Source organism: Lithobates pipiens, unplaced genomic scaffold (assembly GCF_037356315.1).
Source record: "Lithobates pipiens isolate NorthernLeopardFrog02 unplaced genomic scaffold, aLitPip1_a1.2 Scaffold_19, whole genome shotgun sequence".
Lineage (NCBI taxonomy): Eukaryota > Metazoa > Chordata > Amphibia > Anura > Ranidae > Lithobates > Lithobates pipiens.
The window spans coordinates 92,337,648-92,362,298 of NW_027507764.1; the positions used below are offsets into that span (position 1 = coordinate 92,337,648).

The window sequence follows — 24,651 nt, forward strand, 5'->3', positions numbered from 1 at the left end:
CTGTAGTGAATTGGACAGGGTGGCTAACACTACTTAAGATGACACATGCAGACAGAGACACATCAACTTGATACGATGGATATAAAAATTCTACACACCCTTGTTAAAATGTCAGGTTTCTATAATGTAAAAAAATGAAACAAAGATAAATCTTTTGAGAACTTTTTCCACTTTTAATGTGACCTATGAACTGGATCTCATTGTTAAAAGGTATCAGTCAGGAGAAGGGTACAAAAGAATTTCCAAGGCATTAGATATACCATGGACAGGGCAGGACTTACCATTGGGCTTGACTGGGCTCAAGCCCATGGGCCCCAGCAAATAGGGGGCCCCGCTGAGATACATAGCCGAGTGTGCTCAGCTCCGCTCACAGTCACGCCAAGTCCCGCCCTATGATGGACATAACACAGGGACTGGGCGTGAATGTGAGCCAAGCCGAGTACACTCGGATACTCTCTGCGCCGCTCAGGACTGCGACAGGACCCGAGAGCCGCCAAGAGGACCCGAGAGCTGCCGAGAAGTATCACGGCGACACCATTTTTAAACGTCAAGGCTACAAATGACAAGGCTGCAAATTACACTGAGGCAAGGCTTCACTGACAAGGCTGCAATGACACTGGACAAGGCTGCAGATGGATGGGCAAGGCTGCAGATGGAATTCCGAGGGAGTTCGGCTGAAAGGGACTTGCCTACACACGATCACACCAAAGTCTGTTTGTTTAGAACGCGATGACATACGATGGGACTAGAAAAGGAAGTTCAATAGCCAGTAGCCAATAGCTACCCTTGCGTCATTTTTGGTCCGTCCGAATTACATACAGACGAACGGTTTTCCCAATTGGAATTGATTCCATTGGAAAGATTTAAAACATGTTCTATTTCTAGGTCTGTCAGAATTTTTGAAAAAAAAAGTCAGATGAAGCCCACACACGATTGGAATATCTGATGAAATGATTCCATCTGACCTTTTCTGCCGGTCCAGTTGTGAGTACGCGGCATGACTGTCTGTATTTCTAGCAGGATTAACAGGTATTTTTGCCCTTTTCAAACAGATATAACAAAATGTTTTCAGTGGTATATTATAACAAAATGCTTTCAGTGGTAACAGACTAAAATTAAGCAAATAGAAGCAGTTCATTGTTATGGTTTACGCACATTTTAGTATTAGACAGGATTGAAAGCATTTAGGACACGAGTAGGCTTATGTTTCAAAACACTGAATTAAAGCATTATGTGTGATGTAGTGACAGGTTATCTTTATGAAACACATGTAGGTGCAGAAATTGTTGATTTCAATGTACGTTATACATTTTCTTCAGTACTTACACCACACACAGCGACTTGCATAATAGCATCAAATCCACCTTCTGGGGAATCCAGATTACCAGAGATTTTCTGTTTCCCTACTAGCTCATTGAAATGACTTCCATTACTTGTGAGGCTGAGTACATTCTTGTAACTGAATGGACTGGTACAATTCTGAGAGGTGCACGGGTTGATAAGTTTAGCAGGAGCAGTACTAATAAATGGCATGACTGTCTTATCTACAAAGGACCCGAAACCTGAGGCAAAACAGACAATATAAAATAAAATTCAGTAAAATTCCAACATACGTACAAAGAGAAACTTAAGCAGGGACCAGCCAAATTTCAATCTATCTGTGGTCATTGCCTTTCAAGAGGAGTCAACCTAATGATTGATTTCTCTCAAATGGGACCGTTGGTATAGTACAACTGTCACAATACAATAGAGCAGCAGGGAGGATTCCCGCCGCCCACAGACCGAGCCACGGTCACGATGTGCAAAGAGGTCTGGTGGCTTCCCTGTGTGTCCCCAGTGTGGAATTAACTTAGTGGTGCAGAGTTGAAACTGAAGTACTTACTTGAAAGCAATGCTTTCCTAAAATGATTCAGAGTCATGTGTTGAAGCAAGTAAGAACAGGCGTAGATTAATGTCTAAATCACTGGCAACAAAAGTAAGTACACCCCTAAGTGAAAATGTCCAAATTGGGCCCAAAGTGTCAATATTTTGTGTGGTCACCATTATTTTACAACACTGCCTTAACCCTCTTGGGCATGAAGTTCACCAGAGCTTCACAGGTTGCCACTGGAATCTACTTCCACTCCTCCATGAAGACATCACTGAGCTGGTGGATGTTGAAGACCTCCACCTTCCATTTGAGGATGCCCCACAGATGCTCAATAGTGTTTAGGTCTGGCCCATCACCTTTACCCTCAGAAACTTTAGCAAGGCAGTGGTCGTTTTGAAGGTGTATTTTGGGTCATTATCATGTTAGAATACTGCCCTGCGGCCCAGTCTCTGAAGGGAGGGGATCATGCTCTGCTTCATTGTGTCACAGTACATGTTGGCATTCATGGTTCCCTCAATGAACTGTAGCTCCCCAGTGCCGGCAGCACTCATGCAGCCCCAGACCATGATATTCCTACCACCATGCTTGACACAATCTGAACCAAATACGTTCATCTTGGTCTCATCAGACCACAGGACAGGGTTCCAGTAATCCATGTCTTTACTCTCCCTTTCTTCAGCAAACTGTTTGCGGGCTTTCTTTAGAAGAGGCTTCCTTCTAGGATGACAGCCATGCAGACCAATTTGATGCAGTGTGCGGTGTATGATCTGAGCACTGACAGGCTAACCCCCCACCCCTTTAACCTCTGCAGTAATGCTGGCAGCACTCATATGTCTATTTCCCAATGACAACCTTTGGATATGACGCTGAGCATGTGCACTCAACTTCTTTGGTCGACCATGGCAAGGCCTGTCCTGTTAAACAGCTGTATGGTCTTGACCACCATGCTGCAGCTCAGTTTCAGGGTCTTGGCAATCTTTTTATAGCCTAAGCCATCTTTATGTAGAGCAATAATAATTTTTTCAGATCCTCAGAGAGTTCTTTGCCATGAGGTGCCATGTTGAACTACCGGTGACCAGTATGAGAGAGTGAGAGCGATAACACCAAATTTAACACACCTGCTCCCCATTTACACCTGAAACCTTGTAACACTAACGAGTCACAGAACAACAGGGAGGGAAAATTGACATTTTCACTTAGGGGTGTACTCGCTTTTGTTGCCAGCGATTTAGACATGGCTGTGCGTTTGAGTTATTTTGAAGGGACAGCAAATTTACACTAACAATGTAATGTCCTGCGAGCCACCACTTGCTATAAGCCCAAAATAGGATCTCCCAAATGACACTATAATTTTGAATCAGCAGCTAGCATTGCACATGTCTCATAAATCATGCAAAGGTCATCCAATATTCTAAAGTATGCTGCGCTTTCAAACTTAAAATCCAAATAGTGAAACGAAAAAATGTGCTATATAACAACAGCAATACAGTGATAACGTGCTAAAATAGATACAATATTCCAAATAAAGTAATTTCATGCAGGATATGATCAAATGTCCATGTGGTGAGAAAAAAATCAATCAATAAAATCCTTAAACCAATATAATGGTGAACCAAACTATATATACATATGTGAGAAAAAAGTGCTACAATGTGCTGTGCAATCAAAAAAAGTTCAAAAGTGCTCCAATGTAATCCATGAGATCAATGCGATTCAGTAGTTGCTATGATATCAATCCAATATTAAGGTGCTGTGTGTGCACTCAGGTGTTCCCCCCAGGTAAGGCCGCTCACCTTAGAGCGTGTGGCCTTGCTGATTAGGCTTGGTCAATACATGCATTGGAACCTGTAAATGGTTCAGTGGTAAATCTGGATTCCTGTGGTAGCCTCACTTTGTGCATCAATATGGTAATGGAGTCCCTTTTGTGCCTCAGTAATACCAATAGAAAAAGGAGGACTTCATAGTGTAGTATATGAAAACTTTTAATATCAACACAGTAAAAAATACCTTGCAGGGTACTCACATTTTCATGGTGCATCTAAAATAGCATAAAAAAAAAGCAGTAGCGGCTGATATCAGGGTGGTATGCTGATCCTCCTCAGTGGGTGCAATGACTAGCGTTCCGTCTTGTCCCCTACGCGTGTCGATACGATATTAATGGCTGTGTGTTGAGTTATTTTTAGGGGACAGCAAATTTACACTGTTATACAAGCTGTACACTCACTACTTTACATTGTAGCAAAGTATTGTTTCTTCAGTGTTGTCACATGAAAAGATATAATAAAATATTTACAAAAGTGTGAGGGGTGTACTTTGGATGTTTTAACCACTTGCCACCCGCCCTATTATAAATTGATGGTGGCAAAGTGGTTTCATAATCCTGATCGGACCGGGGGCGCGCATCGCGGCGATCGTTGTTGCGGGGTGTCAGTCTGACACCCGGCAACTACGATCTCGGTAAAGAGTCTCCGACGAAGACTCTTTACCACGTGATCAGCCGTGTCCAATCACGGCTGATCACAGTGTAAATAGGAAGAGCCGGTGATCGAGTAGAGGAGAGCCGATCGGCTGCTCCTCTGACAGGGGGGTCTGTGCTGATTGATTATCAGCACAGCCCCCCCCGAGGATGCCCACACTGGACCACCAGGGACGCCACCAGACCACCAGGGATGCTAAGCAAAAGGTAATCCTCCCTAGACCACCAGGGATGCCAGTCAGCACAATGGATGCCAATCAGTGCCCATAATGGATGCCAATCAGTGCCCACAATGGGCATCACTGATTGCCATGCATTATTGTTTGGCACTGATTGGCATCCATTAGTACAGTATAACACCTGTGCCGCCTATCAGTGCCCACCTGTGCTGCCTATCAGTGCCCACCTGTGCTGCCTATCAGTGCCCACCTGTGCCGCCTATCAGTGCCCACCCATGCCCATCTGTGCCGCCTATCCATGCCCATCTGTGCCGCCTATCCATGCCCATCTGTGCCGCCCATCCATGCCAATCCGTGCCAGCTATCAGTGCCAATTTGTGCCACCTATCAGTGTCCATCCGTGTCGCCCATCCGTGTCGCCCATCAGTGCCGCCTGTCAGTGCCGCCTATCAGTGTCCATCAATGTCACCTCATCAGTGCCACTTCACTAGTGCCCCATCATTGGTGCCCATCAGTGCCGCCTTATCAGTGCCCATCAGTGTAGCCCCATCAGTGCCCATCAGTGAAGGAGAAAACGTACTTATTTACAAAGTTTTGAAACTGAAACAAAAAAAAACATTTTTTTTTTCAAAATTTTCGGTATTTTTTTATTTGTAGCGCAAAAAATAAAAACCGTAGAGGTGATCAAATACCACCAAAAGAAAGCTCTATTTGTGGGGAAAAAATGATAAAAATTTCATTTGGGTACAGTGTAGCATGACCGCGCAATTGTCATTCAAAATGCGACAGCGCTGAAAGCTCAAAATTGGTCTGGGCAGGAAGGTGTTTAAGTGCCCTGTATTGAAGTGGTTAATGTAAATTTGTTTATTTGTGACGATTATCACTTCATTATTTCCACTTCGCTGTCATATGAATGTGCATTGCATAATTGCATTTTCCTGCAAATCAAAAAAACTTTTATAACCAAGGGCTGCATACCTATTCTTTGGGTTGTTCCTTACATTAATATTTCAAAACTTTGAAACTTTTTCGCAGCCACCTCTGCGCAGTGTAGAGGTTTTACACACAGAATGAGTGTAAATCTGACAAGCCGACATTCAGGTGAAAGTGATTGGGCGGCTGAACAGCCACCTGATCGCTTGTATGCACCCCTGGTAGTGTTACTGAAGTGCAATCTGTGCACTTTTCTTTTTGTTTTGTTTTTTTTGTTTTTGCACAATTAACTTTATTGAAGGGGAGGTGAGACATCAGGGATCTCATTAAGAAGAACCTGTCACAAAAATAGTATCACATAGGGGAGTTTTCGTCCCCTATGCGATAAAAAATAAATAATGTTTACTTAAAAAAAGTTATACCCAAGCAGCACTATACTTTAATACAATTTAAATTGCACAGCTACTGTACGTTGATTTAGAGGAGGGTTCACCTTATCTCTTCAGTACAAACAAACATATGATGTAACTCTTACCGATCTGGAAATCTGAAGTAATATTTTTCATTTTTTCCATGAGAGCAGTGCCAAGGCTTTTTACATTTTCTAAATCATCTTTCATGGAAAATGACAGGTCCATAAGATAGTACAAGTCAATAGGATAATCCTCTGCTCTTCTGAATGTTACATTTATTGTCTGGAGCTCTCCTGTACAAAATATGAGATACAAATTAGAGAATCCATGTGACAATGCTTATACACAGAAACCCACTATGCTCAGGAGTCAAAACCCATTTTTGTACCTGGTCTTAGTTCAAAATTTAACTGCTGGGGTCTGATCTGTGTAATGTTGGAGGAGTTCATAAGTTTTCCTTCCATTTTATTTGTTATAGGATTGTCCTTTAGCTTTTCTTTGCTTCCTCTGGGGTTCTGAATGTCATCCTCTGGACAGCCCTTACTTTTCAAAGCAGCAAGGTCATCACAGCGTGCAGATGTGAGCTCACCTTCTTGCAAAAAATCCTAAAATTAGGAATAAAGTATCAAGATTAAAGTACATGAAAAGTAAATCAAGTGCATGAATAAAATCAACTGCATAAAATAAAAATGGCTTCTAATGCCAGCTTAAGCAGCATGACTTCTACCAAGGGGCGGCCTGTCCATTAAGGGTGCACGGGTACTGCCCCCTCTGTCACACCGCCTTCTCTATGTAGAATGTATGGATTCACGCATAGCATGAATCTATCCATGGCTGCTTTAGCCCCTATTCAGGCGCCTGAACCTTTTCGGATGCCGAGGCGCCTGAATTACAGCGGCAGGGGTATTTTTTTTAAGCACCTGATTAGAGCTATAGGCACTAATAGGCTTAAAAAAGGTGGACTTGGAGCGCAGAGCATTACGCTCGCAGTCCACCCAGGTGTGTTCTTAAAGCAAATTAATATTTTTTTTTCTAACACTGAACCAACTCTCTGCCAATCAGGAGGCGCAGGTCTAATACCCTCACCTGACTGGCTGAAGACACAGGCGATCCCATTGGCCGCCTAGCAGAAGGCAAGGAGAGACGCATGGATGACACGGGAGCCATTGGCTGCATTTGCTGGGCACATTTGGCTGTATACGATGGGCACAGTTGGCTGCATATGATGGGAACAGTTTAATGCATATAATGGGCACGTTGGCTGCATATGATGGGCACAGTTAGCTGCATATGATGGACACAGTTGGCTGCATTTGCTGGGAACAGTTGGCTGCATATGATGGGCACAGTTGGCTGCAATTGCTGGGAACAGTTGGCTGCATATGATGGGCACAGTTGGCTGCATATGATGGGCACAGTTGACTGCATTTGCTGGGCACAGTTAGCTGCATATGATAGGCACAGTTGGCTGCATATGATGGGCACAGTTGGCTGCATATGATGGGCACATTGGCTGCATATGATGGGTGCAGTTGGCTGCATTTGCTGGACACTGTTGGCTGCAATTTGATGGCACAGTGAGGCTGCATTTGATGTTTTTGTTTCAGTATTTTTCTGAACTTTTCAGTTCGTTTGCACCCCCCAAAAAATTTGAGCACCAGCTGCCATTGCTTATACCATTCTTTTTTCTTGATTTAAATGGTTCCATTCAGCCAATGTTGTACATCAAAAGCTTTCAGTATGATCAAATAGGCTGGACACATTTCAGACAAATTCTTGGGTTCAATTAAATAGAACAAAAGGCTTAAAACCATCTGAAAACGTGTCCACATACATGGGATTTCAATGATCAATTAATACAGTAAGGAGATATTTCCTCATGTCAGTATACACCAGTGACAGACACAAAGCTTTTCAATTACCCTTTTCTGTGATTAATCATGGTCCTGTGTATAAGTCACCCATAATAATATTTATATAGTAACTTCATAATGGATTAATGATTTTAGCTAATGCCGTCGTGCATAAATATCAGCATAAACATAAGACATAATAGATTTGCTTGAAAAAATACTGAATAAAAATTAGAAATAACTTTTATAGGTCACATCAGGATGGTTAATGCCTTTTTAAAATTTTGTTGACCCACTGACAGTGTCAGATTTAATAAATGTGCTTTATATACCCCACCCCCGTAAATAACAGTATGCCGGATCACAGAAGCAAAAAAAAAAAGAAAATACGGTAATTTTGAGTTATAGGGAAGCAATAGAAGGCGAATCAGAGTATAGCAAATCCAATAAATCCAGTCCAATCCAATTCAACAAATATGTAGCCACATAATTATAAATGCCTTTTGGATACCGCAAAAAGTTCATTCTAACTTACTACTTTTGTGCACCATCCACAATTTGGTCCAGCTTGTATACATTCTCCACAAGATTTGGCATTTGCTTGTAAACACTCTGTTCCACCTACAAAAAAAAGCCATTATTTACCCTGATATTCAGTCCAACCTAATGCAGTCTCATGCCAGTTTAAGGCAAGAGTTTTCTAAAAGACATTTATATATTTTATTTTTTAACCAGTTCCCCTTTCGAGCTATTTTTTAATTTTTTTTACACTCATTATAGTTTAGCTATAAAATTACCTTGAGCCCCCAGAAAGTGAAAACAGATGCCTTATAGAATAAAAATATACAAATGAGGTGAAACAAATGTCACTGTAAAAAAAAAAAAAAGAAAAGACAAATAATTCCACAGTAGAGCACTAATTAATCTACAAATCTCCTAAATATTTGAATTGTAAAATGATCAACATAAAACAACCATGCATAATAAAAAGTGTCCATATGGCATATCCAAAAAATATATATGCTCCAAAATATGCAAATCAATATGGTAATACAGTCCAACTTAAAGTGGTGAAAAAATAGTGAAACAAAATCTCGTTGATCAACCAAAATTCTTCACCAACGTGATGTGTGCCAATTCCAATCCCTTAGGAATAAAGCTCACCAAATGCTGTTGTCAGCAGCCTGTGGCAGTGAGCTCTTGTAGATTACCAACTCAGGGTTCCCCAGGGCACATAGTTTAAGCCTCAGCCTACTCCTTCACCAGAGCTCCTGATGGTGGGGATGGCCTTGCAGCAAGCTGGAACCAGGTCGTGGCCCCCACGTACGCCTAGCCGAGGTTGCAGAGACCACTCGCGTGTGCAGTGTGCAGTGTAAAAGCGGCAGGCAAAAGGGAATCCAGAAGACAAGTCAAGATCAGGGCGGGCAGCAAACAAGCACAGACAGTAAACAAAGCAGGGGTCAGTACACAGGTATTCATACACAGTATGGACAAGAGGTATGCAAACGGGAGCTCAGAGAACTAAGACATTGCTCAGGCAAAGTGGGTTATATTTAGCATGTCTTATATAGGCAAGCAACTAGGAGGCGAGCCAGGAAGTGAAGGAAGGGAAAGAAATAAAGGTTCACTGAATAGCAGACGACACCCATAGGAGAGCAAAGCCAAACCACACATGTGAAAGGAATCAAATGGAGAAACAATAAGCTAATTTGTGACAGCTGTTGCCATTCAGTCTCGTGTCTGGCAAATATCGCCCCTATTAAATGTTATTGAAGAGCCGCTTATACGTGTCAATCTCCATCCAGATCAATAAAGACACTCCACATACGGGGATACAAATTGAGACAGAGCCTCCGCTAGTGTAAAAACACTTTAAGATAATCGGTTTATTAAAAGTAATGCACTTATATCATAAAAGACTCAAAATCGCCTTATTAAAATTCCAAACATGCCAAGTGACTCAGTGTTGCGATCTCCTCATAGCTTCCTTTGTACCCATGAAGTCACCATCTCAGAGTTACTGTGTGGCCACGTTCCAATGCGTTTCATCACTTACGACTTCATCGTAGGGGTGGCGACACAGCACGGCAACGAAGCTTAAGTATCCTCCTTCTTATCACTTTAACTCATAGTGAGCAAATTTAGTAGACTTTTAAGCCAATAGACATGGACCACCGCAATATTGTCCATCTGTCCAATTAACCCGCCTTCTGCCAGTTAAAATTGTAATTATAAATTATAAAATACTCACAACCGTGGCATGCACATTACTGTGTCTCACCATACACCAACAATGTAACATACTACTCATGTGGAAATTTAAAATCCGGCAGGAAGAGACTAATAGTCTATCCAATTCTAAAGTTCGCAGCACGCACAATACAAAATGAAATGAAATAATGGTAAATATAATCTACAAATATCGAAGCTCACGTTAATTGCCACTACCAATTTAAGGTTTGGAAGAGTGATACTGTTGCTTTTACAAACTTGATTATAATTTATAATCTATATGAAATATTCCTAAATCATATATCTATAAACTTTATCTCATCCCCAAAAAATAAAGAATAAAAACTAAAATAAGGTATATCCTCACAAAATTCTCGAAATATTCAGTTAGAACCCAACTAATAAGTATTTATCATTAATGCTTCTGTGAATAAATTATACCTTCAAACGTATACTGCAAAAATATTTGAAAGATAATTTAAGTAGCGGTCATAACAATGTAACAAATGTGCAAAAAATGTATCACCCCGTGATGCAGTGATATAGAGAACTAAAAGTCCATTTAACAGAATCAGAAAGGAAAGGAATCAATCTTCACAAACTCCTTCAGACTTCCACCACACCAATGTGCTTGTGACACCTCACCAAATGGAAACGCACTCACTGGCAAAAAAGCAGTATAAACCCCACTTGGGTGTATCCTTCGATCATTCCAGGCAAGGCTTATCCATATGTGAAAAGTAAAATGCAATACTCCACATAGCGTGATACCGTTTAAAAATGTATTCAAACAACACACACATCACTTCAATATATCAACTCACATGTTAAAAAAAAAATGCCAGCAACAATTGAAAAGATCACAGGAAACTTTCACCAAAAGATCGAGCGCTGCACTGCGGATATAGTGGAACTCAAAGTGTGCTTTATATGCGCTCACCACTTCCCAGCCACTGCTCCCGATAAGCTGAACCAAACACGAGCATCAGCGTCTTTCTGTCAATGGCGTTAGTGTCCGTGTGGCTACGCCCTCGACATGTTTTGTCACTCTGACTTCTTCCTGGGACTGGCCACACGGACAACCAACCTCCTTCTTGTAGTCCTCCTCACCCAAATCCCATGGGTCCCTAATTATGCGCCTGCGCACACCTTGTATCCCCATAGCCACAATACACCGACCTCTACATGTCAGAGCATCCTTCAGCCGGAGAAACTGCTAGCACACAGAATTTCTTCTGCACATTCCTGCCAGAAATATCGTCGTAATGTATGCTTTTTTTAAAACATTCTGAGCATTATAATCATGTAAAATACATTTAAGGGTATAAAACAATGAGCAAACGGATGATCTATCCCTAAGAATTGTAACAGAAAAGTATGTATATATATCCGTTCCACATATATAACATATATGGAAGACAATGCTATCAGAATAATCCTGTGCAAATAACACTAACAATGAAAATAAATAAAAAATAATAAATAATAAATAAATAATAATAAATGAAATAAAAAATAATAAAAATGACATATGAAAAAACTAATACAAATAAAATAAAAATAAATATAAAAATATTTTTTTTGTGGCCTGGGATTGGCCACACGGAGTTGATGTGTGTGTTGTTTGAATACATTTTTAAATGGTATCACGCTATGTGGAGTATTGCATTTTACTTTTCACATATGGATAAGTCTTGCCTGGAATGATCGAAGGATACACCCAAGTTGGGTTTATACTGCTTTTTTGCCAAACACGAAAGTGGGAGGCAATATCATCAATTTATTCACAGAAGCATTATTCTCAACAAAGTAGCAGCTTTGTTTTTGTCACTGACATTCATTTTTGTTTTTATTTTTCATTTCACATTTTTTATTTTCACTGATAGTTGTCACTGATTATTTATTGGCGCAGTGGGGGCAGTGCATTTTTGGAGGGCTTTACTCATTGCCAGTAGATTAGGATATTTATCATTAATAATCCCTAATGAAAGAGTTAATGTCCAGTGTGATGTTTAACCCCTCAGGGCTCATCGTCTGTAATAAATGAATCCACTTTGTTTCCCTTCTGGGGAGGTCTCTAACTCTATTCAAGCCTCTCCAAGCAGGGAGGACCCTATCCACACATTAAAATTGGAAAGAAGAGGAGTCTTTTGCATGAAAACTCCTTTAGTGTTCTGAGGCACTATGATATTTATATCCTTTTAATATATTAGTTATGTGTTCACCTACTCTTATTTTCAGAGGTATTTTCGTGTGTCCAATATACATCAGACCGCATGGTCAGACTAATGCATATACGACATGAGTAGTGTCACATGTTATGAGGTCAGTGATCTCATACTCTCTACCTGTATGGTTTGAATAAAATGTGGATCGTTTCTATACATTGTTTTTTGCAAACTGACATGTTCTACATTTCCCGCAGGCTATAAAACCTTTTCGACCGGGGGGGCGTGACCGGAAGCCGAGCTGGAAGGACGCTGTGAGTGAGAGCTCTCCTCCAGCCCAGCGCTACAACGGCCTATTTCGGGGGTTTTACAGCACCGCACGATGGGGAGATCGCGAGCCACCAGGTCCTCGTCTGCCCGGGGATCATCCCAGCCACCCCCGGGTCCGTCATCCTCCCTGAAATCATATTTCCAGCCGCCCGTGCTCCCGCCGGGCGAAGGCCGCAAGATGGCGCCGGACGACTCGACCACGATGCCGCGGGACCTCCCACCGCCGCTGATGGGCGAACGCCGAGCGGTGCACCTGCACCCGTCTGCCGTGGACCCCCCTTGGGAGATGGAAGACCTGGGACACCCCCCGTGTGATTCCGGCTGTAGCCAGGCCGCGGGTGTGAGCGGGCCGCGATCCGGCCTAGGCCGCGCGGACGACGTGGAGCCTGCAAGCCTGGAGGCCCAGCGCAGACACACGGAGCCTCTTTACCCTCCTGGCCACACGGGATCCTGGGATGGCCGGAGGGCCCATCAGGAGCCTCTGCTCGCTGCATCAGCACAAGGGGTGAGTCAACAGCCTCCCCCCCACGCCTCCTCCCCCACCTCTCCAGGGACTTTCACTGCCACCCTGCAGCCCCACCAGCCCTTCACACAATGCTCAGAAGCATTCCCCCGTCTGCTGCGAACGGCCTCGGACCCAGAGATGAGAGGGTCCTCTACCCCCGTTTCTTCAGGAGCTACAGGAGACCCCCAAGGCCTCCCCAGCCGAGCGGTAGCAGCAGCTCTCCCCCTCTCTGATGTGGGGCCCCAAGATGCCTTGAGGCTACTCGCTCCCCCCAAGGCCCAGAGACAGCCCCGCTCCCGGGAATCCAGCGCAGTCAGAGGCCAGGACACTGCCCGTCTTTCTTATGCCCAGGCAGCCCATCCCCGTTCCCCACGGTCCCAAGGGGCCTCTCCGGACCCTATGACTCTCTCCCCCCATGCTACATCCTGGCCGGACCACGGACACCCCTTGTCCCCCTGGCCCCCCTCCACGGCCTCGGGACCCCCGCAGAGAGGCTCCCCCCACCGTCCTGCGAGTCCCCGCTCCCCCACGGAGCGACATGGGGATGGACACCCCCCCTGGCACGCATATTTGACCGCTATCCCAACTAAGGACGACTTCAAACAACTGGTGGCGGACGTGAAAGCCACCTGCCGAGCTGAAATCCAGACTCTGCATGCTGGCCTTAAACACCTAGCTGAAAGGGTCGAGATGGCGGAGGAAGAGATTCAGGAGACTAAAATGGCTGTACACCGCACCCAACTGGAGAACTCGGATCACCGCCTCCTCCTGCGGGACATGCAGCGCCATGTAGAGGACCTAGATAATAGAGGTCGCAGGAACAACATTCGTGTTCGGGGACTCCCGGAGACGGATGGACCCGAGGACCTACAGACTTCCCTGCAAACGCTATTTAACGAAATGCTGGGAGAGGACCCGGCCAAACATATTGAGATGGACAGAGCACACCGGGCCCTACGTCCTAAAGGCCCTGCTTCCAAACCAAGAGATGTTGTTTGCAGGATACACTCCTTCCCCCTCAAGGAAGACATTATGTCCAAATCCCGATCAATTCGCAACCTCATGTTTGATAACGCCCCGATCCAGGTGTACCCGGACCTCTCCTGGATAACCCTCCAAAAACGTCGGATGCTGCAGCCTCTCCTCCGCACCTTGCAAGACAGGAACATGCCATACAGATGGGGTTTCCCCTTCTGCCTCACGGCCAGACATCAAGGGAAATCGGCCTCCCTTCGCTACCCGGAGGACCTCGACTCCTTTTGTGACACCCTGGGCATACCTGTCCCTAAACTCCCGGCCTGGGACTTGATAGCCTCCCCGCCACCTCCGCCAGTGCTCTGGCAGAAGGTACCCTCGGCCAAGAGACACAGAGGACCGGACCCGGATCGCAGATCGCCTACGCACAAATGACATGGATTCCCCCCGCCGGTGGAACTCCCTGCAGTTTATTTTTGACCCGCTTTCCTCCTTTTTTCTTTTTTGCCCTCCTCGGAGTGCTCTCTCTCACTTTTTTCTCCCCACATAGGGTCTGCTCCCCATTCCCTCCCCCGAGGGCCTGAGCCTTACAAGGTTTCTACTTGGAACTGTCTTTTACCTTGGGCTGGACTAGGAAGAGTCCGAGAGCAGTTCGACTCCCAGGTTACTGATCCCCCCCGTGGTTCATTCCACCCCTTGGTTCCTCCAGAGACTATTAACTGTTGGTGTCTACCTGCCCGAACCCCCCCCCTCTTTTTTTTGGTGTTTCCGGGCCAGGAGACCTATTGGAACCGTTTAGGCTCGGTGTCCCTGTAGGGCACCCGGACCTAGCGTATGTTACAGCTAATGCTGGTTATGTTCTTTCTCTATGTTTCTCTCTTTTCTTTCTTTTCTAGGTCTTCTCTCTACCCCGCCCTCTGTGTGGATATCGCTAAGAAGCCGTCTTGGTCGCCAGCCCTTCCCCGACGGTCGCCTCTCTCCCCGGGACACTCGTCTCTTCATCGGTCTCAGATAAGTATGACTATCCCCGACCACCCCCCTGACTATGGCTAAGATACTGTCGCTCAATGTCCATGGGCTAAACTCCAACAAAAAACGCCATCTTGCGCTTCGGGAATTTCGGCAATCCGGGGCGGACATAGTGATGGTCCAGGAAACTCACTTTAACCAGGGCGATTCCTTTAAGTTTGCCTCTAGACATTTCCCCCAGGTCTTTCAGGCCTTCAGTACACGCAAGCGGGCGGGGGTGGCTATACTTGTCCGGAAGGGTTCCCCCTTTACGTGCACGTCGACATACCTAGACCCAAAGGGCCATTATGTCATACTCCGAGGTACCTGGCACACGCAGGCCCTCACCCTGTGTGCCCTTTATGCCCCTAACGCACGCCAGCACCGTTTTCTGTCCGGAGTTTTGTCCCGCCTTTTTAAAACACACTCCGAGCTTCTGGTGATAGGGGGGGACTTCAACCTTGCTCAGTCAGTCCCACAGGATCGCCATGTGGGAAATCCACAGGCGCCCCAGCCCAGAGTCCTGAGGGACTCCAAGTTGTTCCGTCAGATCACCAGAAGACGAGCCTTGTTTGACGTTTGGCGAACCCTGCACCCCCAAGCCCGCCAATATACGTTCTACTCGGCCCCCCACCGCACTCACTCACGCATTGACCACTTTTTTGTAAACAATCACACGTTGAGGGCTGTCCGCTCCGCACACATCCTACCTATTTCCTGGTCTGACCACGCCCCGATAACCATGACGCTAGACATTGGGGTCCCGCTTCGCAAGCCTTGCAACTGGCGACTGAATAATTACCTATTGCAGCATCTCCCGTCCAAAGCGGAGCTGGAGTCTTCACTCCAACTGTACTTCGCTGAAAATGACACTCCAGACGTTACCCCCCCCACCTTGTGGGCTGCCCACAAAGCCGTTATACGGGGTCGCTGCCTTGCCCTCTCCTCGGCACTGAAGAGAGACGCACAGGCCGCCAGGCTGCTGGCTGAAGGTCGATTGAAGACCCTCGAGGCTAAGCTCCAAGGAGCCCCTTCCCTGACACTGATTAAGAAAATTGTACAGACGAGAATGACTCTAAGGGATCTTGCTCTGGGATCAGTGGAGAAGGCGCTTGTCCGTCTGCGACAGCTCTATTATGATAAGGGGAATAAAGCACAGACCCTGCTGGCTAGGAAACTGGCTGATCAAACACAAGCCTCTACGCCTTCCCAAATCAAAACCAATAAAGGGGACCTTCTGTCTCATCCACAGGCCATCGCGGACACATTTGCGGCCTTTTACACTGATCTCTATAACAAGCAGGATATACCCCATAATCCACCCTCCCCCGCATTGACTGCCCGCATTAACAGTTACCTGGAAAACATGACACTGCCCAGACTGAAGGACTCGGACCTTCACGACCTTAACGCCCAAATTACAGATGAGGAACTGCTGGAGACTGTAAAAGCGCTCCCGGCTCACAAATCCCCGGGCCCCGACGGATTCCCATACGAGTACTATAAGACATTCCTACCTATCCTGAGTCCCTACATGACCAAGTTGTTCAACTCCTTCCTAGCGCGCACCCCGGTCCCGTCTGAGATGCTGGCCTCCTTTATCTCTGTCATTCCGAAGCCAGACAAGGACCCGACTCTCTGTGCCAGCTACAGGCCTATTGCTCTATTGAATTCAGATTTGAAAATTTTTACAAAAATTCTAGCGAATCGCCTTAACGCGATTCTTCCGGCTCTGATCCATAAGGATCAGGTGGGCTTCGTACCTTACAGACAGGCGGGTGATAACACTAGGAAAGTCATCGACCTAATAGACGTAGCTAATAAGACTGCTCTCCCCTCCCTGGCCCTGAGTTTAGACGCAGAAAAGGCGTTTGACCGCCTGAGCTGGCCTTTCATGATGGCGACTTTACGCCACATGGGATTTCAGGGTCCCTTCATGCAAGCAATACGGCACCTCTATACCACCCCCACCTCGCAAGTTAAAACGCCGTATGCTGCGTCTCCGACCTTCTCTATTGCCAATGGCACCCGCCAGGGCTGCCCCCTTTCTCCTTTGCTGTTTGCTCTCTGTGTAGAGCCCCTGGCGGAGGCCATTAGAAGCAATCCAGATATCAGGGGCATTTTAGTTCGGGATAGGGAATTTAAAATATCTTTATTCGCTGACGATGTCATCCTCACCCTGACTCAGCCTAGGACATCCCTGCCCATCTTGAGCGCGGAGCTGCAGCGATACGGGGAGATCTCGGGTTACAAAATCAATGCCTCCAAATCAGTGGCCCTCCCGATTAATATGCCAGCGACGGAAGAGGCTCACTTACGAGCGGTGTTTCCCTACAGATGGGAGAAATCCTCTCTTAAATACCTGGGGGTTCTCATTACCCCCTCCTTCCACACCCTCTACCAGGCCAACTTCCCCCCCCTCTATAGGGAGATCAGGGCACTTCTCCATAAATGGAAGGCTCACCAAATATCGCTCTTAGGGCGACTCGCTTCTATTGAAATGGTGATCCTCCCCAAACTTCTTTACTTATTCCAGACGCTCCCAATCCCGATCCCTTACGCGCACCTCCGTATGCTCCAGAGGGACTTATTGAAGTTCCTATGGAACTATAAAAAACATCGGGTTCCCGCCTCTGTCATGATTGCCTCGCGCTCGGATGGGGGCCTGGCGTTCCCCGACCTGGTTAGGTACTACCAAGCGACGCAGTTACGGGCTATAGTCTCATGGTACACGCAGTGGTCATACAACAAATGGTCGGAGATAGAGAAGCTATGGCTAGCCCCGATGCACCCGAATAGCCTCCTCTGGGGCACGGACACACAGGTTGATACGAATCGCCTACTGGGGCCGATGGTCCAGCTTAATCAGCTCTGGAGGAAAATCTCCCGGGAACACAGGCTCCACTCGGAGGCGTCCTTGCTAACCTCGTTTCTTTGTAACCCTAAACTCCCGGACGGCCTTACTCACCAGATGTCTTGGCCCTGGGCGTCCCGGGGTCTATTTCATCTGGGACATCTAGTGGACCCCAGATCGAGAAAACTGCTGTCTTTCTCGGACCTACAGACTAAACACGACCTCCCCCAATGGACGTTCTACAGTTATCTACAGATCAGACATTTTGCGCAAACAATAGCACCGAGACTCCAATTTTCCCCGCCCACCCCCTTTGAACTGATCATACTCGAGGGACGGAACCGTCGGGGCATGATATCAGATATATACCGCATTCTTAACGCGCACCACTTTCCCACAAAGGGCAAGCACAAGTATATGCTGAGATGGGAAAGAGAGCTGGGTGAGGAACTCCCCCTCGAAGCTTGGCAGGGGGTGTGGAGGCAGGCGGCCAAATCCTCCTTGTGCACACTTTACAAGGAAAATTTTTATAAAATTCTCTACCACTGGTACCAGACCCCAGCCGTGCTCCACAAAATCTATCCCTCTGCCTCTGATCGATGCTGGCGCTGTCTACAGGACAGAGGTACCCTACTTCATATATATTGGGCTTGCCCTTTGATAGCCCCATTCTGGACATCAACCCAACAGCTCCTTGGCCGGGTATTTGAGGTGCCTATCCCGTTTACGCCCAAGTTCTATCTCTTTGGCCTGTCCCAACCGCGGATGGCTAAGCCGTCCCGGCAGCTCCTGCGGCATATCCTTACTGCAGCTCGTTGTCTAATAGCCCTTAACTGGAAGAGTCGACTGGCCCCATCTATGGAGGCCCTCTACTCCAGGATTAAAGATGTAGAATTAATGGAGAAGATGACGGCCAGACTGAGGGACAGGCCGGAGGAATTTGACCGAATATGGGAGAGATGGCGACTGCGGGAAGACTAGGGGCGAAATGGGTGAGGTATGACGACCTGGATTTCTGGCACTTTCTTCTCTTTCTTTTCTTTCCCCTATCTCTGTTTTTCTTTCTCATCTCTCCAGTTTTTATAGCGATTCTCACTTGCTATGCATTTTATGTCTGGTTTAGACCACTTGGCAGCACGCACTGGGTCGTGGGGGCTATGGGGTGGATGGCTGACTTTTGGTGCCTCCCGCCCCGTGACACTCCATCGCCCGAAATACTGGACTCTACTGCACATGCCTGTGCTCCGCTGCTGCCTGTCACATATCTATATTTACTTTTGCATAGCCCTATATGTGATTGTCTTTTATTGCACTACTGTACTGTTTCTATGCCTCTGTTTTCACTGATGGTGAATAAAACGTTATTTGAAAAAAAAAACCTTTTCGACCCTGACAGAAAGATAGCTTGGACGGAGGATCTAGAATTTTTTGAACTACATTGTCACCAAAATTAGGAGCCCTCCTATAAATAAAGGAGGTTTTTTTGGGGGATTGCAGATTTAAATACTGTATCCATCCTGGGAATATGCCAATGCCTGGAGAATATGCTCACAATTTCCTTATACTGGCATTTGTGTTATTAAAAGAAGTCTACACAAAAAAAGTCATACTCACTTTGCTGAGCATTGCTGTATAAAAGTGAAACAAGACACAGTCCCATGAAGATGAATTTATTTGCCATCTGTAAAGAATCAGAATGCTTTCATTAGTGGCTTAAATTGATGAAAGGTCTCAAACTGTACATACATCAGTCCAACTTTCCACATATTTGATCTTTTAGACTAACAAAACATACCAAATTCTGTTTAATGTGAGGGCTCACCTAAAAAATGTATTTCTAGGCCTTGACACAACACAGAAATTGGTACATTTTGCCACCATATTCTCTTATTATTGGTAAGACAGCAAGTGTTTCATGACTTATGATTGTCTTCTAGACATTGTAAAGTATAATCCACTCATCTTCTGGATGTGTCTAATTGCTTCCTCTGCTGCCCTAGGTCCCAGCCCTCATTCCTCCTTCCAACTCCATACAGGAGTAGGCATTTGCCGAAACATGTTAGCGTTTTGATGTTGCACTGCTGTTTGTGCTCAATAAAGATTCAAGAAGAAGCAGTCGAGATGCCGTCATTCTTTTTGTAATTTTGGTGTAGGGGACACAATGGCCTGAGCACCATTATTCAGTTTATCATCCTATAAACATGCGGTAGAGCTTGGGTGAGTTTTTGTCTACATATGTATATTTAGGCTTCTTTTACATGTGGACAATTCTGTAAGGATAGGTTTACACTACTGTGATAGGCGGGGCTGTCTTAATGAGTGGGCACACCTGGGCACTGCACAGGAGCCCCAGCTGCATGGGGGGCCCCTGCACTTTCCCCAAAGAAGCTGCTCCTTCAGCCCACTCTGCCCAGAAATTGGGGGCCCCATGATGGCAATGTGAGTGATGGATACACAGGGGAGACAGGCTGGCAGAGGTGGGCCATGCTGTGCAGAGCAATACCTATTTCACAGCCAGCAAGGAGGGATGGGGCTGGAGTGCCAGTGATGCTCTGACCCCGCCCCATGCAGCTTGAATGCTTTGGACTTGGAGGACACGGGGTAGGAGCTGGAGTGGGAGCTGCTGATTCGGCAGCACTGAGAGCCCGCCTGTGGAAGTGGCATTGTGGATGGTGTCATGGTGAACCCAGCTGTCAAGCACTGTTTGCACCGAAGGGCTTGGAATGCACGGAGGGATGCTCCCTTCTCCACCCCTCCTTCTGCCTGCATAGCTTGATTGGTATAGGTGAGTCCTCGTCCCAGTGCTGGAGGTGGGCACATAGTCAAGAGTTCCCATGCACTGTATCTCCACTGGAAAAGGGGGTACCACATGGATGGAATAATGGTGCTGGGGGATATCAAGGGTATATGGGGGAAAACATTGTAAAGGGGGATCTGGGGTGTATAGGGGGTAGCAATACATGGGGTATCTTGGGTGGCTATAGTGCTAGTGGTATCAGGGATATAGAGAGGCCACCGTGTAGGAGGCATCAGGGATGTAGTAGGGTCACAATACAAAGGGTATCTTATGGTATATGGTAACAGTGCTGGGGGAATATCTAGGGTGCAGAGAGGGGTCAGAGTGCTGGGGGGGGATATCTGGGGTGTAGAGGGGTCAGAGTCCTGGGAGATATCTGGGGTGTAGAGGGGTCAGAGTGCTGGGGGGGGATCTGGGGTGTAGAGGGGTCCGAGTGCTGGGGGGATATCTGGTGTGTAGAGGGGTCAGAGTGCTGGGGGGATATCTGGGATGTAGAGGGGTCAGAGTGCTAGGGGGATATCTGAGGTGTAGAGGGGTCACAGTGCTAGGGGGATATCTGGGGTGTAGAGGGGTCAGAGTGCTGGGGAGTTATGTATTTGGGGTTGAGAATCCAGGGGTGTGGAGGTGGTAACAGGATAACAATGGTAGCGGGAAACCTGGAGTGTGTGTGTGGGGGGGGGGGGGGGCGGCTGGTTGGGTGTAGTTAGTAGTGCTGGATGTATATAAGATGTAGAGGGGTTACAATGTTGGGAGTATCTGAGGCCCTGTCAGGCTGGATGGTTTTCCAAAATCACACGAAGTCGCATTGATGTGAACATGCAGCATTGAAATAATGTGATTTTTGTGTGGCTGAAATCGCATCTGAATTCACTATAGTATGAACCAGGCCTAAAAGTGACCATGTGTTTTTTTTACAGGCTGGCTAACTTTTATCTTTTTCAGAATGTCAACCGAGTTGCTTTAATAACAGTGCCTTCATTATATGTACCTAGAGATGGATGACACTTTAACAAATAAACTTTTTTTTTTGTTAGGAATGATTTAGGTTTAACATAGCAGCAATAATGCACATTTTGTTGTTGTTGTAACTTCACAATTCTTGATTACTAGTTCTCTATCCTTGGAAATTCCAAAATTAGATGTGTTACAGACCCAGCCATGTAAATAAGCTCTGAAAAAATTCAACGTTCACTAAGTTAGATTTTGTTCTATGCAGTTATGTGCTGCCTGTAGGGCAACGCATTCCTTTCAATGGGCTGCCTTATCTGCTGGAAACACAGGGAAAGATGTCCCTGAACCTTGCGTTTTAGCTCATGCCACACCAATCTACAAGATTTGACATGTGCAAATTCTGCACATTTGCTGGTGCTGGGGGTGCCATTAGGAATTAAATATTTGGTAAATATTTGGTGAAATTTGTATTAAAATGTTCAAAGCTTTATTTTAAATTGTTACTTTTTAAAAATGATTCTGCCTTTAATATTTTCAATTTATTGACATACATTTTTTTTTTTTTACAGACTCCCCTCCCTTATCCCAACACATACTGTATCAAAAAAAAAAAAAAAAAAAAAGAAATACCTATTTTTCACATACAACATACATCTTATTATCACTATAATTCTCCCCTACTCTTCTTCCCTCACACCACCAGGACACTACTCCTGGGAGTTTTACTTTGCACCCCATACCACTGATCTGAAATTACCATTTAGGCTAATTATCTACTCTAGTCTCTTGACCAAATACTATAAATCTCTCCCTTGCTAGTCTCTCAGTGACGTTCTGTTAACAAAAGTCACCATCCGGTACCCCTTTATGTAATTCCTTCACAACCACTAAGCCCCCACAAAATATCCTCATTACCATCACAAACATGTCTACCCCCTTTTCACACACCACATACTGTAAATCACGATTTTTCTTTATCAAATCCACATAAGTTTCTCACCAAAATTCCCAATGTTTCAAAAAAATAAATCAACAAAATCTTTGTGTGACATTAATTCTTCCATTAAACATAAATAATCTACTTTTGTAATCCACTCTTTCCTTGTGGGAATATTTTGTGAACACCAATATTTTGAAATAAGCGCTTTAGCTGCATTTAGTAAATAAGGTATTAGTAATTTCTTATATTGCACACTAAGGTGTTATTTTGAATTGTTATTTTCATAAAGTAATTATTTTATCATCATGGTTCTTTTTCCTCCTCTCCTTAATAGACCTTTTACTGAAACTATGGTATTGCCCCTCTGCTGATACTTTCCAATCGATTACTTTTTTATTTTATATTTTTTATTACAGATGTTTTTATAGCAGTGACAATTTACACACCTCTTTACATACTATACATCTACAGCTTTCAATCTAATTTCTCCATTTCACATGCATACATACAAATACTAGGGCCAATTAACCTACCGGCATGTCTTTGGAGTGTGAGAGGAAACCAGCATACCCTGATGAAACCCACACAAGCAAAGCAAAAACGTGCAAACTGCAATCGGATGATGTCCTGATTATGATTCAGACCAATGCAGCAAGACAGATGTGCCAACCACTAAGCCACGAGCCTCTGACTGCCTTGTCATTCTGTTTCCCCACTGGTGCAGGTAGTCACAGCTAGCTAACGTTAAGTCACTTTAGTGGCGCATACTTCAGAGCAAATCCTCCTCCCAGCCCCCATGTGACAGTATTTGGGTCTGGTTGTGGAAATTTTCAAGTCCTGTTGTCCTTAGGGAAAAGAACCCTGTGAAAGCTATTGCATGAGAAACATATCGACATCAAGATCTTTTATGAGAATATTTCTGTTTTATTCCAAGATCAGTCTGTTTTTATACATTCTTGAGAAATAGATGACTCATTAGTCAAGAATAACTAAGGTGGTCAGCGAATTATCTAGTGTATCTGACAAACATTATTCAATTTCTGATGAGTCTAAAGCTGGGTATACACTAGTAGAATTCAACAATTCTACAATTCTACAATTGTTGTTCTGGGGGAGGGGGGCTTAACAAAAAAGGGAAGAAAAAAAATTAAAAGAGGTAACCTTTTTTTGGTTTGGTGAATGTTATTGCCCTTGTTATGTTCGTGTACCTTTATGGATGCTTTTATGTACGGGTTTTGGCACTGTCTCTAACCTCTGTTTGCTGGTAATAAAAAAATACATAAAAAAAAAATAATTGCCTCTCAAAACAGATTTGATACTGCTCCTGAGTATGGGGATACCACATGTGTGAGACCCTTTTAATATTTATTTACCTGACATTGCAACCTGTGTATCACAAAAAGCAACCAGCATTGTATATAAAAAATGTACTATAATGGTCGCCTCTGTACGAGTGGTCAGTGAATACATCATAGTGTAGCATTACCTACAGCAGTCCCTTTTCCCAAAAAAACAAGCAGGTCTAACCTAATGGTATGTGGCTGCCCCCATAGCACAATGCTATGTTCATCGGCCAGGAAGTACAGAAGACTGAACAAAGGGTAAACAAAAGATTACCTGTGGTTCTAGTAGTGACGCTGTCTGCAGAGGATGGGCGTCACTGGTGCCACACAGGAACAAGCCAGTGGGACATACAGATGGGTCAGTACTAGTAGATATAGATGTGATCATAAAATAGTCAAAGGATTGGTGCAGGTGGCCAGCAGGAACATAATACATAAACAGGCCAGGGTCAGTAAAAGCAGTAGGCATAGACATGGTCAGCAAATAGCCAAACATTGGTCCAGGCAGCAGGCAGAAACATCAGGGTTAGGGCCTTGGTCAGGTAAGACCTGGACTGGAGTAGAAGCTTCTTCCTATCCAAAGTGCCTTAAAGCCTTCAGACTACAGACCCTGATCAGAATCCCGGAAAAACACAGAGAAAAACAAAAGCTTATTTGTTCAGTTCTGAAACGATACTCTGGATCCCCTCACTCTGCATACATGAGGGTCCTGTGTTTATTCAGTCCCACTTTTACAGGGGCAGGCAAAATATTAACCCAGGCAGCAGGCAAAACATATGTTAGATTAACAGGCCGAGGTAAGTTCAGGCGGAAGGCAGAAACAT

General features: G+C 45.1%; 1 protein-coding gene across 1 annotated transcript in view; it reads right to left on the bottom strand.

Moving 5' to 3' along the window:
• Positions 1 to 23,300, bottom strand: part of LOC143996172 (integrin beta-1-A-like) — a 128,918-nt gene extending 105,618 nt beyond the window's left edge. The window contains exons 1-6 of the mRNA XM_077491083.1: positions 23,018 to 23,300; positions 19,411 to 19,477; positions 8,260 to 8,345; positions 6,260 to 6,476; positions 5,994 to 6,164; positions 1,327 to 1,562 (exon numbers count right to left, since the gene is read on the bottom strand). Of these exons, the coding sequence (XP_077347209.1) occupies positions 1,327 to 1,562; positions 5,994 to 6,164; positions 6,260 to 6,476; positions 8,260 to 8,345; positions 19,411 to 19,477; positions 23,018 to 23,023 (783 nt within the window). The 5' untranslated portion in view covers positions 23,024 to 23,300. The remainder of the gene's footprint in view (positions 1 to 1,326; positions 1,563 to 5,993; positions 6,165 to 6,259; positions 6,477 to 8,259; positions 8,346 to 19,410; positions 19,478 to 23,017) is intronic.
• Positions 23,301 to 24,651: the final 1,351 nt, after the last annotated feature.